The sequence below is a fragment of the Scyliorhinus torazame genome, chromosome 14, assembly GCF_047496885.1.
Source record: "Scyliorhinus torazame isolate Kashiwa2021f chromosome 14, sScyTor2.1, whole genome shotgun sequence".
Taxonomy (NCBI): Eukaryota; Metazoa; Chordata; class Chondrichthyes; order Carcharhiniformes; family Scyliorhinidae; genus Scyliorhinus; species Scyliorhinus torazame.
Genome location: NC_092720.1, coordinates 11270248 through 11285746, shown reverse-complemented (window position 1 = coordinate 11285746; position 15499 = coordinate 11270248). Strand labels below are relative to the sequence as shown.

At 50.5% G+C, this 15499-nt stretch overlaps 1 protein-coding gene across 1 annotated transcript in view; it reads left to right on the top strand.

Moving 5' to 3' along the window:
• Nucleotides 1-5140, top strand: part of LOC140389520 (interleukin-1 receptor accessory protein-like) — a 67869-nt gene extending 62729 nt beyond the window's left edge. The window contains 3 exon segments of the mRNA XM_072473696.1: nt 3604-3738; nt 3741-3858; nt 3860-5140. Coding sequence (XP_072329797.1) covers nt 3604-3738; nt 3741-3858; nt 3860-4103 — 497 coding nt within the window. The 3' untranslated portion in view covers nt 4104-5140.
• The last annotated feature ends 10359 nt before the right edge of the window (nt 5141-15499 follow it).

Here is a 15499-nt window from a genome sequence, read left to right as displayed (position 1 = left end):
TGGTGTACTGAAGTCAGAAGCCACACATTCCAGTAACACGTTCGGTAATTTTAAATACAAAATTAAAACATTTATTAACAAAAGAAAAGAAAATTTAACACACACATTTGCACAGTTAAAATTAGTACTACATGCTGTTCCCCCCCAAAAAGATTTATACACTTGGTTAGATCACAAATAGCTAACAATCCCTTTGTAGATATTTAAGTTATTAAATCCAATAACATTACCAGAAGGCAATGCAATGTTGCTTTAGGGTATGTATGTAACACAGCTTCTCACTCCCCCCTACTCTGGGCATTCAAGAAATTTTAAAACAAAACCCTGCTTCCTGATTTAAAAAAAAAAGGCACATTTTGGGGTTGACTAAAGGCTGCTTCCCATTTCACTGCACTCTTCCCCGGACACAGTACCCAGAAAGTCTCACAGGGCCATTCCCAACACAGATTTCACACCGCTCTTTAAGTATTCTTTTTCTCTTTCATCTTTATTCCATTGCCGTTATCTGTCTTTGAAACTTACCTTTCGCAGAATATCAAAATCTTTTCTGTTCGCCCGACTGCCCCTGTTTTCTGAGTAAAATAAAATGCAATGACATTGCCGTATTTATTGATGACCTTTTCCAAGTTGTAAACGCCTTTTTACTTTGCTTTTGAAATGCAACAACTGAACACAAACTTAGCTCCTAATGCAAATTTCAATCCATGGTTCATTTACTTGTCAAAAATTCAACTTGGTCACATTTATTTCAAGTACCTGTCTTTCACACCTACAATCTTTTGATATCCTAAAGTTTACAGCCCAGCTGTCTTGAGTTTTAATTGAATTCATCTCAAGTGTGCATACGCCCAAATTGGTCGATTCTGCATTGGAGAGACTAAACGTAGACTGGGTGACTGCTTTACAGGATACCTCCGCTCCGTCCGCAAGCAGGACCCAGGCCTTCTTGTCGCTACCATTTCAATTCACCTCCCTGCTCTCTATTTCCACACCTCTGTCCTTGGCCTGCTGCAACGTTCCAGTGAAGCCCAGTGCAAACTGGAGGAACATGCACCGCATCTTCCAATTACAGCCTTCCGGACTTAACAGTGAGTTCAAAACTTCGGACTGTGGACTCAACATTGAGTTCAACAACTTCAGACTGTGAACTCTTTCCTCCTTCACCCCAATTTTTGTTTCTATCAATTTATTTTCAGTTCTTCCATTGATCTGTTTTTCCCATCACCATTGAGCTCCCCCCCCCTCCCCATCCCACTAAGGCCACCTGTTCCTGTTCCAGGTTGTCCTTTGACACACTGCTCACCTTGTTCTGCCATTTACACATTCTAATCTCTTCATGTGCCCAATATCAATTCCCTTCTTAGCCTTACTCACCCCCGTTACATTCTACAGATGTCCACAACACCTTTGTCAATCTCCACCTATCACTGGCCCCCTATCCAGCCCCAATGGTCCACGCCCCCTCCCCCCAAAAATACAGTATAAATCTGACCCTATTTCCGGTTCATTCCAGCTTTGTAAAAGAGTCGTCCCGACTCGATACATTAGCTCCCTTCTCTCTCCACAGATGCTGTCAGACCTGCAGCACGATACCACAGTGGTTATCACAGTTGCTTCACAGCACCAGGGACCAGGGTTCGATTCCCGGCTTGGGTCACTGTCTGTGCGGAGTCGGCACGTTCTCCCCGTGTCTGCGTGGGTTTCCTCCGGGTGCTCCGGTTTCTTCCCACAAGTCCCAAAAGATGTGCAGGTTAGGTGGATTGGCCGTGAAAATTACCCTTGAGTGTCCAGGGATGTGTAGTTACGTGGGGTTACGTGGTTACAGGGAGAGGGCGGGAACCTGGATGGGGTGCTCTTTCGGAGGGTCGATGCAGAGCTGATGGGCCGAGTGGCCATCTTCTGCACTGTAGGGATTCTTGATAACTAATCTCAGCTAATGATTGGTGAGGTCTTTAATCCCAGCTCTGTGCTGGATTATTGTTCTTGGCTGAGGTGGCAATAGGAAAGCTGCTATTCGCCTGTTTTTGGGTGGGGTCCTCATCTTTATCCATTCAGCGACTCCATCTTAAAAGTGTGCAGAAACGCATTCGATGGGAGTGGGATTAATCTCCCGGCTGTTGTCCATCTGATTGACATCCCATTGATATTTATTCAGGCTCATGTGAAGACTGACCTTTTGGCACCAGAGGGCCATTCTGGCCATCAAACCCATCTGGGAAGCCCATGCCTACACGAGAGCCAACTGGTGGAGACTAACATACGTGAACCAGTTTGCAGCAGAGAAACAGGCCACTCCGCCCACCTGCTCCTGCTGGCATTTATGTTCCACATGAGACTCCGCCCACACCTCGTCATCTCAGCCAATCAGCATATCCATCTATTCCTTTCTCTCATGTGGTTATCTAGTTTTCTCTCAAGTGTAACTTTCGCTTCAACCGCCCCCGGTAGCGAGTTCCACGCTCTCGCCAATCCCCCTGAGTAAAGACAATCCCTCTGAATAAAGATGTTTCTCCTGAGTTCCATATCAGATTCTTATTCCACCTCCCCAACATTGTCCCCTCACCATCCTCAATTTCATGGTGGGGAGGGAGGGGGGGGCGGGGGGGAGGGCTGCAGGTGAGGCCCCAAGTGGCCTGCCTGCACCTGCTCCAATCGAGGCTCTGAGGTGGTCCCTTTTGAGTCTGACAGGAGGAATTTCAGAGTCAGGGAGAAGCCTGGCACGGCCTTGGGTGGGAATGGGGGGAGGGGGGGGGGGGAGAAGTGGGGGGGGGGAGAGGAGGGTGGGGGGGAGGTGGGGGGGGAGAAAAGAGGGGGGGGGAAAGAGGGGGTGGGAAAGAGGGGGGGAAGAGGGGAGGGGGGGAGAAAGAGGGGGGGAGAAAAGAGGGGGGAAAGGGGGGGAGGGGGGGAAAGAAGGGGGGGAAGGGGGGAAAGGAGGGGGGAAAGAGGGGGGGGGAAGAGGGGGGGGGAAAGAGGGGAGGGGGGAGGGGTGAGCCGGTTCCACATTGGGCATCCCATCCTTCAAGGTCTTCCCCCCCCCCCCCAACAGGAGCTTCCTCCTCCCCCACATCCCTGCCACCTCAGCCTCGCCATTAAACCCCCCCCCCCTCTCCGCAAGTAACCCCCGCAGGCCTCAAGTTCCCTCCCTGCCATCGGATGGTCACCAAGCACCGATCTACTCGAATCCCGTGTTTGAGCACTTGGTCCGTAGCCTTGTGCGCAACGAATGTTCAAGTGCTGATCTAAATAAAGCCCCATTATCTGTGAAATCCTGCCCCACTTCTATTGTATCAAATCCTTTCATGTATCTTACAGACCTCTGTCAGGTTACCCATCTTTCTCTTTTCTCGAGAAGAGTACCCCAACTGATTCAGCTCTCAACTCTAATATCCTTGTGAATTTGTTTTTTAAACCTTTTCCACTGCCTCTGTACATTTTGTAATATGGAGACCAGAACAGTGCAGAATGCACCAAGTGGGCTCATCAAGGCCTGATACAATAGCACTGCAACATGGGAGTGTCGTGTAGGTTTGACTGTGTTCATTGTGAATGTCGACCATTGTTCATCATCCTCCTCTCCTAACACCTCCCTCTGTCATTTCTCAGTCATTACAGATGAGACTTTGGCCTGCATCGGGAAGAGCAGGAGGCTGGTGGTAGTGCTGAGCCCCAATTACCTGGTAAGTGGGACCCAGGCCCTTTTAGAGCTGAAGGCTGGCACTGAGTGCATGGCCAGGACTGGCAGATCAGAGTTATACTGTTGGAGTTCATCCCTGTGAGGAAGGTCAGCCAGGTGGTGGAGCTGAGAAAGCTGAAGGCAGTAATGGCGACCATCAAGTGGGAGGGGGAGAGGTCGCGAGACTGAGGAGCGATTCTGGAAGCGGCTCCGTGTTGCCCTTCCCACAAAACAAACACAGGCATCTGAACGAAAGAGCGAGAGGCTAATGTTCAAAAACGCGCAGGATGGGGACCTACTCAATCCGTCTGTTTCTGAGGGCAGTTCGCCCGCCAGCAATATCCACGATGAAAGAGCAATAGACGCCCTCCAGTTTCTGATAACTCTACTGCACAAGAAACCAAATCCCCAATACTTTGTTGAACATTGACTCTTTGTTTAAAAAAAAGTATTCTCCTGTCGCGAATGCCTCCTCTTCACAGGTCCTTAAATGGTGCAATTCGAGGACAAATACAAGAAGCAAAGTTGCAGGTCATGGGTTTAAACTGTCCGCAAATGATGCACGGCTTGTGTTTTGTGGGGTTGGAGGTGTGGGGAGGAGGAAGGGTGAAACCTGTGCGGTGACCAACCTATTCCATTCCTCCATGGATCAACCCACTCTCCTTTTCCCGGTTTAACAAGGTGGATGAGTCATTGCACCTTGACTGCAGAAAGACGTCAAGGTGGAGAATGGAGTGTGGGACTGGAACATCTTTAATATGCACCCTCTGATCAAGAAGGGAGAGAAGGATAAACGGGAACTTTGGATTGATTAACTGAATGCCAGTTGTGGTCACACTTAAGACAAGTCAAGCTAAATATTTAGAGATGGCCAGTGTTTGACTTTTTGAACGTCTTACTTTTGGTCCACTGAAGATTCTTCCTCTGGTTATTAGTATGAAACTTCTACTGTTAAATTTAGAATTGAAGGTGTCATATTCACTAAACAGATGGCTGAGTGATGCATATTAGAGGTGGATGAGCCAATCAAACATGAGACAATGGGCACACAGTTTAAACTCCCCGGGAACGTCAGGCTCATTGAAGTAAGCATGTTTCCATTCAATTGTGAAGATGAGGTGACGGGTTTTGTTTTGAAGGACCCAAACACAAAGGAATGATGACTGGTTTAATTGGCAGCTCTACTGGCCAACGCAAGAAGAGCTGGGAGAGAGCCAAAGGGCAACCCGATGGCTTCCCCCTTAGCAGTCGAAAGTACAGGTGAACACCTGGCCTTGGCAAGTAAACAGGACCACCTGAAGATGCAACTGCACTGAAGCAAATGATTGACTGGGAAAGTAACATTTGGTCCAATTACTTGGAGAGTGCAGTGTGTTTATTGACGTGATGTGAATTTGAGAGTTGCTATAAATTTTACTCTGCTTGTTCATTTAACTGTTGTAAAATAAACCTATTAATTGATTTTTACATTTGACCTGATCACACTAAATTGTTAATTAGTTTAACTAGTCTGAGAATTGGAGGATGTTTTGTGTGAGCTCGGGAGTATTAGTTTGTGTAACAAGTAGTTTTCATCGCTGAGGCGCAGTGACACTATCGTGGGATACGGTGCAGTCAGGTAAAGCTCCCAGTCCATTCAAAGGGGAACCCAAATGAATGTCTTGTGGAAACTCGAGGCAAGTTCTATTTGATAAATGTAATTATTATTTGAAGAGACTGGATGGATGAACATAACATAAGACATCGGAGCAGGAATCAACCTTTGAGCTTGTTTCCACATTCGGTAAAATCATGAGGGATCTACCTACACTATCCCACATCCCTTTGCTTCACAACTCCAGGGTCCCAGGTTCGATTCCCGGCTTGGGTCACTGTCTGTGCGGAGTCTGCACCTTCTCCACGTGTGTGCGTGGGTTTCCTCCGGGTGCTCCGATTTCCTCCCACAGTCCAAAGATGTGCAGGTTAGGTGGATTGGCCATGATAAATTGCCCTTAGTGTCCAAAATTGCCCTTGGTGTTGGGTGGGGTTGCTGGGTTATGGAGATAGGGTGGAGGTGTGGACCTTGGGTAGGGTGCTCTTTCCAGGAGCCGGTGCAGACTCAGTGGGCCGAATGGCCTCCTTCTGCACTGTAAATTCTATGAAAATTCTATCAAAATTCTATGATAATCCCTTGATTCCATGAGAATACAAATATCACTTTCGATTCGGCACTTTACAGCCTTCTGGACTTAACACTAAGTGCAACAACTTCAGACTGTGAACTCTCTCCTCCACCTTCACCACATTTTTATTTCTATTAATTTTTTTTCATTTCTTCCATTGACCGGTTTTTCCCTCACCATTGACCCCCTCCCCACGTCTCCCCACTGCACTTCGATCACCTGTTCCTGGTTGCCCTTTGACACACTGCTCACCCTTGTTCTGCCATTCACACATTCTAATCTCTTTATGAGCCACTATCAGTTCCCTTCTTCGCCTGAATCGCCCCCATTTACATTCCTTTCATCTTTCTGTCCACGATATCTTTGTCAATCTCACCCCCCCCCCCCCCCCCGCCACCCTACAGCAATATGAATCTGACCCTATTTCCAGATCTCCCTAACTTTGACAAAGAGTTAGCCAGACTCAAAACGTTAGCTCCCTCCTCTCTCCACAGACCTGCTGAGATTGTCCAGTATTTTCTGGTTTTGTTTCAGATTCCAGCATCCGCAGTAATTTGCTTTTATCTTTGTATCCAAATATCGATTAGCCTCTGGCTTGAATATGTTCAACAATCGAGGATCCACAGTTCTCTGGGCAGAGAATTCCGAAGATTTGCAAACTTCCAATTGAAGACATTTCTCCTAATCTCAGTCTTAAATTGCGTCTCTCTTTCCGAGACTATAACCTGTAGTTCGAAACTTCCCAGCATCCAGAACGTCGAATCCCTCTTTCAATCAGATTGCCTCTAATTCCGAGGAACATACATCCCGTCTGCTCTGCCACCTGTTATAAATTAACCCCTTCACTCCAGGAACCCGCACACCTTAGAAAGTTACCAGACATTGGTCTCCTCACCAAAGCAAGGATATAAAAAGTACACCGGTCTCCGCTGCGATCTCACCAAGAGCTTCTGAAATTACATTAAGGGCTGGGCAGCACAGTAGCACAAGTGGATAGCACTGTGGCTTCACAGCGCCAGGGTCCCAGGTTCGATTCCCGGCTTGGGTCACTGTCTGTGCGGAGTCCGCACGTTCTCCCCGTGTCTGCGTGGGTTTCCTCCGGGTGCTCCGGTTTCCTCCCACAGCCCAGAGACATGCAGGTTAGGTGGATTGGCCGTGATAAATTGCCCTTCGTGACCAAAAAAGGTTAGGGTTAGGGGTTATTGGGTTGTGGGGATAGGGTGGAACTGGGGGGGGGGGGGGGGATTTTTTTTCTGTTTTTCCAGTCCCCTTGTGTCTTCCTCACAACTTACTTTCCCTGCCTATCTTTATCTTTCACAGCCAAGTTGCACACATCACAATCAGTCCCCTCATTGAAGTCATTGATATTGATTGCAAATAGCTGAGGCCCCAGCACTGATCCCTGTACCACTGCGCTAGTAACGGCCTGCCAATCTGAAAAAGTCCCGCTCCCGCCCTCCATTTTCTATCAGTTCACCAATCCTCAATCCGAGCTAATATGTTACCCACCCCCCCTCCAGCTAGGACCCCTCCTAGCTGCTTTGCTCCCCCCATTGCACTCCCGCAAGTCAGCTGACTCCTGCTGACCCTGGCCACTCCCGCCTCTCCTTCGACTCCTCCCATTGTGGGACTTCCCCTCCCCCTCCATTACCCACCAGCAGGCTCTCCGCCTCCCTCTTCCATCCCAAGCGCTGGAAAAAAAACCCGCGCTTCCCTGCCCCGGCCCCGCCCCCTCCAGCCTTCAGCGCGGGGAAAAGCCCGCGCTTTCCACCTGCTCTGCCCTGCCTCCTCTGTCGCAGCTCCTTTTACAGGCCCAGTCCCCTCACCCCCGACTCAGGCCTCCCCCTCCCCTGCGGGGTCCCATCCCCCCTACCGACCATCCACCCCCTACTCCGTTTACTTGCTCCCCTCCAAGAGCCCACCCGACAGTCCCAACCAAAACAGTGCCCAACCCACCCTAACCACCCACACCGAATCAAAAAGAAACAAGAACAAAGAACCCCCCCCCCCTCAAAATGTAACACAGCAACCACAATCCCCGACCACCCCACGCCCGACCCGCTATCCCGACCCTCAGTTTGTGTCCAGCTTCTCGGCTTGAACAAAGGCCCACGCCTCCTCCGGGGACTCAAAGTAATGGTGCCGTCCTTGTAGGTGACCCACAGTCGCGCCGGCTGCAACATGCCGTTCCTGTGCAGCACCGCCTTCGCCCGGTTGTACCCGGCCCTCCTCTTCACCACCTCCGCACTCCAGTCCTGGTATATCCGAACCTCCGCGTTCTCCCACCTGCTGCTCCTCTCTTTCTTGGCCCACCTGAGTACGCACTCCCGATCAGCGAACCGATGAAACCGCACCAGCACCGCCCGCGGCGGCACGTTAGCCTTGGGCCTCCTCGCCAACACTCTATGGGCCCCTACCAGCTCCAGGGGCCCCTTGAAGGACCCCGCTCCTATCAGCGAGTTTAACATGGTGACCACATAGGCCCCCACGTCCGACCCCTCCAGCCCCTCCGGGAGGCCCAGGATCCGCAGATTCTTCCGCCTCGACCGGTTCTCCATCTCCTCGAACCGTTCCTGCCATTTCTTGTGGAGCGCCTCGTGCGCCTCCACCTTTACCACTTGGCCCAAGATCTCATCCTCGTTATCAGAGATCTTTTGTCAAACCTCGCGGATCGCCACCCCCTGGGCCGTCTGGGTCTCCAGCAGCTCATCTATAGAAGCCTTCATCGGCTCCAGCAGGTCCGCTTTGAGCTCCCTGAAGCAGCGCTGGATACCCTCCTGCGCCCACTGCATCCACGCTGCCTGGTCCCCGCCCGCCGCCATCTTGCTCTTCTTCCCTCAAACTTTCTTTGGGTTCACCACCACTTTTTTAGTCGCCCCGCTCCTGGTCCAAGCCATACACTGTCGGGGGAATGTTGCAGTCTTCTTCCCACACCGGGAAATGTCGAAAGAATGCCGTTGGGGGCCCTGAAAAGAGCCCAAAAGTCCGTTCCAAGCGGGAGCTGCCGAACTTAGCTCTGCATAGCCGCAACCGGAAGCTCGTAAAAATTGTACTTTACAAACAATCAAACATTGGTTATTTCAACATCAAATGTTTGTGTACATATACACCTCTTCATCTGTCTGTCTCCTGCAGAAACCTTTAACATGTTTGTTCAGGTTATATTGCCGACCTGATAGAGGTCTTTAAGGATATGAAAGGGTTTGATAGATCAGACAGAGGAAAGATCTTTCCCCTTTGCTTGAAGCTCAAATGCAGGGTGTAAATGTTTTGCTGGTGGGGGTTTGGATCCTACCATCTGGAGAATCGGCAGGGGTGGCTCCAACAGGTCTGCTGCCATTTTATGCCCTAATGAGCATTGATTGGCAGAAGGGGGAAAGCCCATCCATCATAGGGAGGACGTCCCACCTCGGAGGGCTCCAGATTCTCCGGGCGCAGCACTGGAGTGGCTGGATGAAGCACCTCACGATGTGCCTGGGACGAGGCGCCCTGACATGGAGGGCAGGTCACTGGTACGGGTCCCAGAGAAGGAAGGTTAGGAGACGCCTAGAGGGTGTCCACCATGGGGGCAACTGGGGTTCCGGATGATAGGCTGGGGGTTGAGGAAGGACCGCAGGGCTCTGGGCCAAGATCACAACACAGTGATTTATGTCATGAACCATTTCTGTGGAGTTTCACATGCACTTTATATTTGAAGACAGTCACACTGGCAGTCGGCATTTGTAGTCGGAAATGACTGTACAAGGAGTGATGGTGATGTGGGAGAGCCCTTGGAAGTGAATGGGACTGCTTGCTGTATTGGTTGCTGCCTTTGCTTCTTATGCAATCGTGGGATGTGAGCGTTGCTGGAAGTGCTGTTCATTGTCCATTCCAGGTCGACCTTGGGGAAAGTGCCGGTGGGCTGCCTGTGGTGAGTACTGCTAGGCCGGGAATCTGAGGACCTTGATGAAGCAACGCCGCGGGAGCAGCCAATATATGCCCAAATTGGAATGGCGTGTGAGGGAATAAAATGTCCGTGGGAAGGAGCAATATTTACAAACAGTAGCTAATTGAGGCGTATTTTTTGCAGAGTGTTGTGGCTCCATCATCCACCCATAGACCACATGGGTCAGTTGTTGGGCATCAATTGGAGACCCTTCGACATTGCGCTGCTAACCCTACCTGTGAAATCGGGGCCGGAATTATTCCTGTTAATCTGATCCGTGTGACCTATCCCTGGCATCTCCTCCGCTCCACAGCCCTCTGGGATTCCGGCTCTCCTCTAATTTTGGTTTCTTGTGCATTCCCATTATAATTGCTCTGCCATTGGCAGCCATGACTGGCTCAGCCCTAAGCTCTGAAATCTCTCCAACTCATTGACCAACCTTTGGTCACCTGGCCGATTATTGCATCAGGGGTCTCAGTCTCGTGTTTTGTTTCACAATGCTCCTGTGTAACGCCTTGGGGCATTTGAAGGCACCATACAAAGATAATTTGTTGTTGTTTTTGTACCCCTCCGAACATCCTTCCTTCACTCTGGTCCTCTCCTGCCTTTGAATTTTCCTTACCCCCCCCCGTCCCCATACAGTAGGAACAATATTTAACATTAGAGCAATCTTCAACACATATCTAGAAGTAAACACAGATGTTTACATATGCTTCATAGACAATGCTTCATGATTGTGTTTGTCACCAAAAGCTAACAGACGTGTTGCTGAAATGTGGCATTGACAGTAAAGATGTGAGAATTGTCCAGAACTTACATTGGGACCAAATGGCGAGCATCAGGATTGAAGATGGGCAATTAGACATGTTTCAGGTGAAGGGAAGAGAAGAGATGAGGTTGTGCGCTGCCACCAGAATCATTCAATCTGTACACAGGACAGATAATCCCCTTAAAGAATTTGCGATATGCTGATGACACACAGTTGCTCACAGAATCAGGAGAGGCCCCACAAAATATCATAGACAAAGTAAAATCCCGATGCTTAGAATATGGATTAAGTGTGAAGACCAAAAAGATAAATACAATAGTAATTGGAAGGAATATATTAGAAAAAACTCGAGTGAATATTGAAGTGGACAGGTGCCAACCTGGCATTACCCTCTGCCATGTCCCTGAGCATCCGGGACAACACTGGCCCCCGAGCGCCCGGCATGGTCAGAACGTCTCTTTTGAGGACCAGTAGTGATTCCTGTTACACCGTGCCGGCAGGTGGGAATATCTGACGTTCCCAGAAGCATTAAGCCGAATTTGAATATTGCAATATATTAATCAGGTTCATGCTCTAACCAGGCGTAAACCTTTATTACGTTGCCGGCAGAGGGGAGCGGGGAAGATCTCATAAAATCCTTACAGCGCAAAAGGAGGCCATTCGGTCCATTGATTCTGCACTGACCCTCCGAAAGAGAACAACCTAGTCCTAACGCCTCCCCCCACCCCTCGCCACCCATTCCCTCCATCCCCGTAACCCCGCGCATTGATCATGGCCAAAGCACCTAACCAGCACGCCTTTGGACTGTGGGAGGAAACCCAAGCAGACGCGGAGAGAACGTGCCAACTCCACACAGACAGTCTGAGTAGAGTTTGCACGCCCGCTCATTCTGATATCGCCCCATCGGAAATCCCCTTATGGCCCCATCGTGAGAGCTTTCGACCAGAACGGGATTTGTGCCGAGACATAAGAGGAGAGGGTGGTGGAAAACCGCCCCTGATATCAAATACCAAGGAAGGGACCAAGGGCAGCACGTTAGCACAGTGGCTAGCACTGTAGCTTCACAGCTCCAGGATCCCAGGTTCAATTCCCTGCTGGGCCACTGTCTATATGGAGTCTCCACGTTCTCCTCGTGTGTGCGTGGGTTTCCTCCGGCTGCTCCGGTTTCCTCCCACAGTCCAAAGACGTGCAGGTGAGGTGGATTGGCCGTGCTAAATTGCCCTTAGTGTCCAAAAACGGTTAGGAGGGGTTATTGGGTTACTGGGATGGGGTGGAGGTGAGGGCTTAAGTGGGTCGGTGCAGACTCGATGGGCCGAATGGCCTCCTTCAACACTGTCTGTTCTATGTTCTATGTTAATATAAGAAGCCATTGGAAAAGTTGCACTCTGAGCCATTAAGCGGCAAATTAACTTCATCGCAGATCGTTCTGGAGAAAAATAATATTCGATTTGAAAGGTTAACTCTATTTTTCTCTCCAAAGACGTTGCCTGTGCCAGAGTGTTGCGTATTTACAGCACTTCCTGTTTTAGTTTTGTGGTAAACACCACTAGTAACACATTGCATGTATTACGGCACTGCCACTATATTACAGGTACCACAGTAAATCCCAGCCTGCTGGCTCCTCCCAGCAGGCGGTGTATAAAAGTGACTGCTCTCCTGCGCTGCTCCCATTCTGGTTCCAGCTGCAGGAGGCACAACATCTTGTGCATTAAAGCCTCGGTTGTTTCACCATTCTCGTCTCGTGGTAATTGACGGTACATCAATTAATTGCACAAGATTTTAAAAGATGAACATCTTAATCAATCCTGATCGCCTGGAGCAGAGCCCTCACGCAGCCAACGCCACGTCCACCTTCGACCACTGGCTAGCCTGCTTCGAAGGCTACCTCAGAGCAGCCACTGAAGTCTATGTACGTTCGCCAGCGACTATTGGAAGGAGGTACACTCGATCTTGCGGAGACTAGGCAGCTTGCTAATTCACTAGACGTGGTCTCCCGTAATCTGGAGGCCTACACCAACGACCGCGCGGCACCCTCGTGGGCATCGTGGGCCCCACCAGCTGCCGACTCGAACTCACCGCAAGCCTGCGCCGGGCAGCAGCCAGCCAACTCCGGGGGGCCCAAATGTTATTTTTGTGGCCAGACCAAACATCCCAGGCAGCGCATCCCGGCACGGAGCGCGACCTGCAACGAGTGCGAGACGACCTGCCTCTTTGACTCCGGGAGCACAGAGAGTTTCATCCACCCTGCTACGGTAAGGTGTTGCTCCCTCCCAGTACATCCAGTCACCCAGAAAATCTCCCTGGCCTCTGGCTCTCATTCTGTGGAAATCCGGGGGTACTGTGTCGCAACCCTCACCGTTCAGGGCGTAGAGTTCAGCAACTTCAGGCTCTACGTCCTCCCCCACCTCTGCGCTGCCCTGTTACTAGGCCTTGATTTTCAATGCCGCCTCCAAAGCCATATTTTGAAATTCGGCGGACCCCTGCCCCCCCCCCCCCTCACCATCTGCGGCCTCACGACCCTTAAGGTCGATCCACCTTCCCTGTTTGCAAACCTCACCCCAGACTGCAAGCCCGTCGCCACCAGGAGCAGACGGTACAGTGAGCAGGACAGGGCCTTTATCAAGTCGGAGGTCCAATGGCGTCTGCGGGAAGGGATCATTGAGGCCAGCAACAGCCCCTGGAGAGCTCAAGTGGTAGTTGTAAAGACTGGGGAGAAGCACAGGATAGTCATTGACTACAATCAGACCATCAACCGGTATACGCAGCTCGATGCGTACCCCATCCCCCGCATATCTGACATAGCCAATCAGATTGCGCAGTATCGAGTCTTCTCCACAGTTGACTTGAAGTCCACCTACCACCAGCTCCCCATCCACCCGGAGGCCCGCCAATACACTGCGATCGAAGCAGATGGCCGCCTCTATCATTTCCTCAGAGTTCCCTTCGGCGTCACCAATGGGGTCTCGGTCTTCCTGCGAGAGATGGACCGAATGGTTGACCAGTGCGGGTTGCGGGCCACCTTCCCGTACCTAGACAACGTCACGATCTGCGGCCACGATCAGCAGGACTACGATGCAAACCTCCAAAAATTCCTCCATACCGCCAAACTCCTTAACCTCACCTACAATATGTAGGTTGCCTTCCCCAGGAAGACCACCTCCCGTGTCTCGCTCCCAACATGGCTGACAGTTCCTGGACCCGTCCTTCTCCGGAAGCATGTGCGGAGCCATAAATCGGATCCCTTGGTTGAGAAAGTCCACCTCCTCCATGCGAACCCACAGTACGCCTACGTGGCACAGCCCGACGGGCGACAGGACACAGTCTCCCTCCGGGACCTGGCACCCGCTGGGTCGCCACCTTCAACCCCGACCTGATACCGTTCCATCCACCCACACCCCGGTTGGATCGTTCACCCCTGCGCCACCCACCCTCCCACCAGCGAACCTCACCACAGCCCCCACCCCAGCGGGATCCGTCCTCCCACTGGATCCACTACGGGGTGACAAAGAAGAGGACAACGTGCTCCCGGAGTCGCAGGTGACCACAACGGCGCACACCACCACCAGGACTGAGGCGATTGCAGCGGAGGGTCAGAGCCCCCGACAGACTCAATCTGTAATGTTCTTCACCCCCGCCGGACTCTTTTTTTAAACAGGGGGTGAATGTGGTAAACACCATTAGTAACACATTGCATGTATTACGGCACTGCCACTGTATTACAGATACCACAGTAAATCCCAGCCTGCTGGCTCCTCCCAGCAGGCGGTGTATAAAAGTGTCTGCTCTCCTGCGCTGCTCCCATTCTGGTTCCAGCTGCAGGAGGCACAACATCTTGTGCAATAAAGCCTCGATTGTTTCACCATTCTCGTCTCGTGGTAATCGACAGTACATCAGGTTTCATAGATTATGATAGAATTTGCAGGCAGAAGGAGGCTATTCGGCCCATCGAGTCTGCACCGGCTCTTGGAAAGAGCACCCTTCCCAAGGTCAACACCTCCACCCTATCCCCATAACCCAGTAACCCCACCCAACACTAAGGGCAATTTTGGACACTAAGGGCAATTTATCACGGCCAATCCACCTAACCTGCACATCTTTGGACTGTGGGAGGAAACCGGAGCACCCAGAGGAAACCCACGCACACACGGGGAGGACGTGCAGACTCCGCACACACAGTGACCCAAGCCGGGAATCGAACCTGGAACCTGGGACCCTGGAGCTGTGAAGCAATTGGGCTATCCACAATGCTACCGTGCTGCCCATCATAAATGAAGATGCGGGAATGATATTTGCTGAGAAAATAAAAAACACCCATCTGCATTTTAGCAAATTGGAAACTGAATGTGGCAGAAGAGCAAAGGGATCCAGAGGGACAGAATAAAAATCATTATAAACAGCATTGCAGGTCAGCAAAGCAGTTTAAAATGCTCAGTCAGATAGTACTTACAGTAACATGCACTATTCTGATCTTCATAATATAAAAAGGGCATTAAAACATTTTAAAGTACAAAAAACTCCATCTTTTTAAGAATGAAAACTTATCTCACTCAGTTGACAAAAATAATTGTCAGAGGTGTATCATCCCTGACATCTAGTGGTTACTAAAATAATTGCATCATTGACATTCCAATTTTAACACAATGATGGCAGTACTTCAATCCTGCACAGACACAGCTCCCGACATTAATTTTTTTCTGATGCAAGGAATATCCAGCATTGCAGGGTCGAGCTTCTGGCCTGTTGCTACCGTTAACTGTTCAGAGATTTTCATTTTCGAAGGCAATATCTGTCAGGGAACTCAGAGTGCCTGATCTGAGAGATTGGATAAATATCACATCTACGGTTCAGGCTGGGCTCCATGGAGGGAGCTTTACTCTGCATCTAACCCCGTGCTGTACCTGTCCTGGGAGTGTTTGATGGGGACAGTGCAGAGGGAGCTTTACTCTGTATATAACCCCGTGCTGTACCTA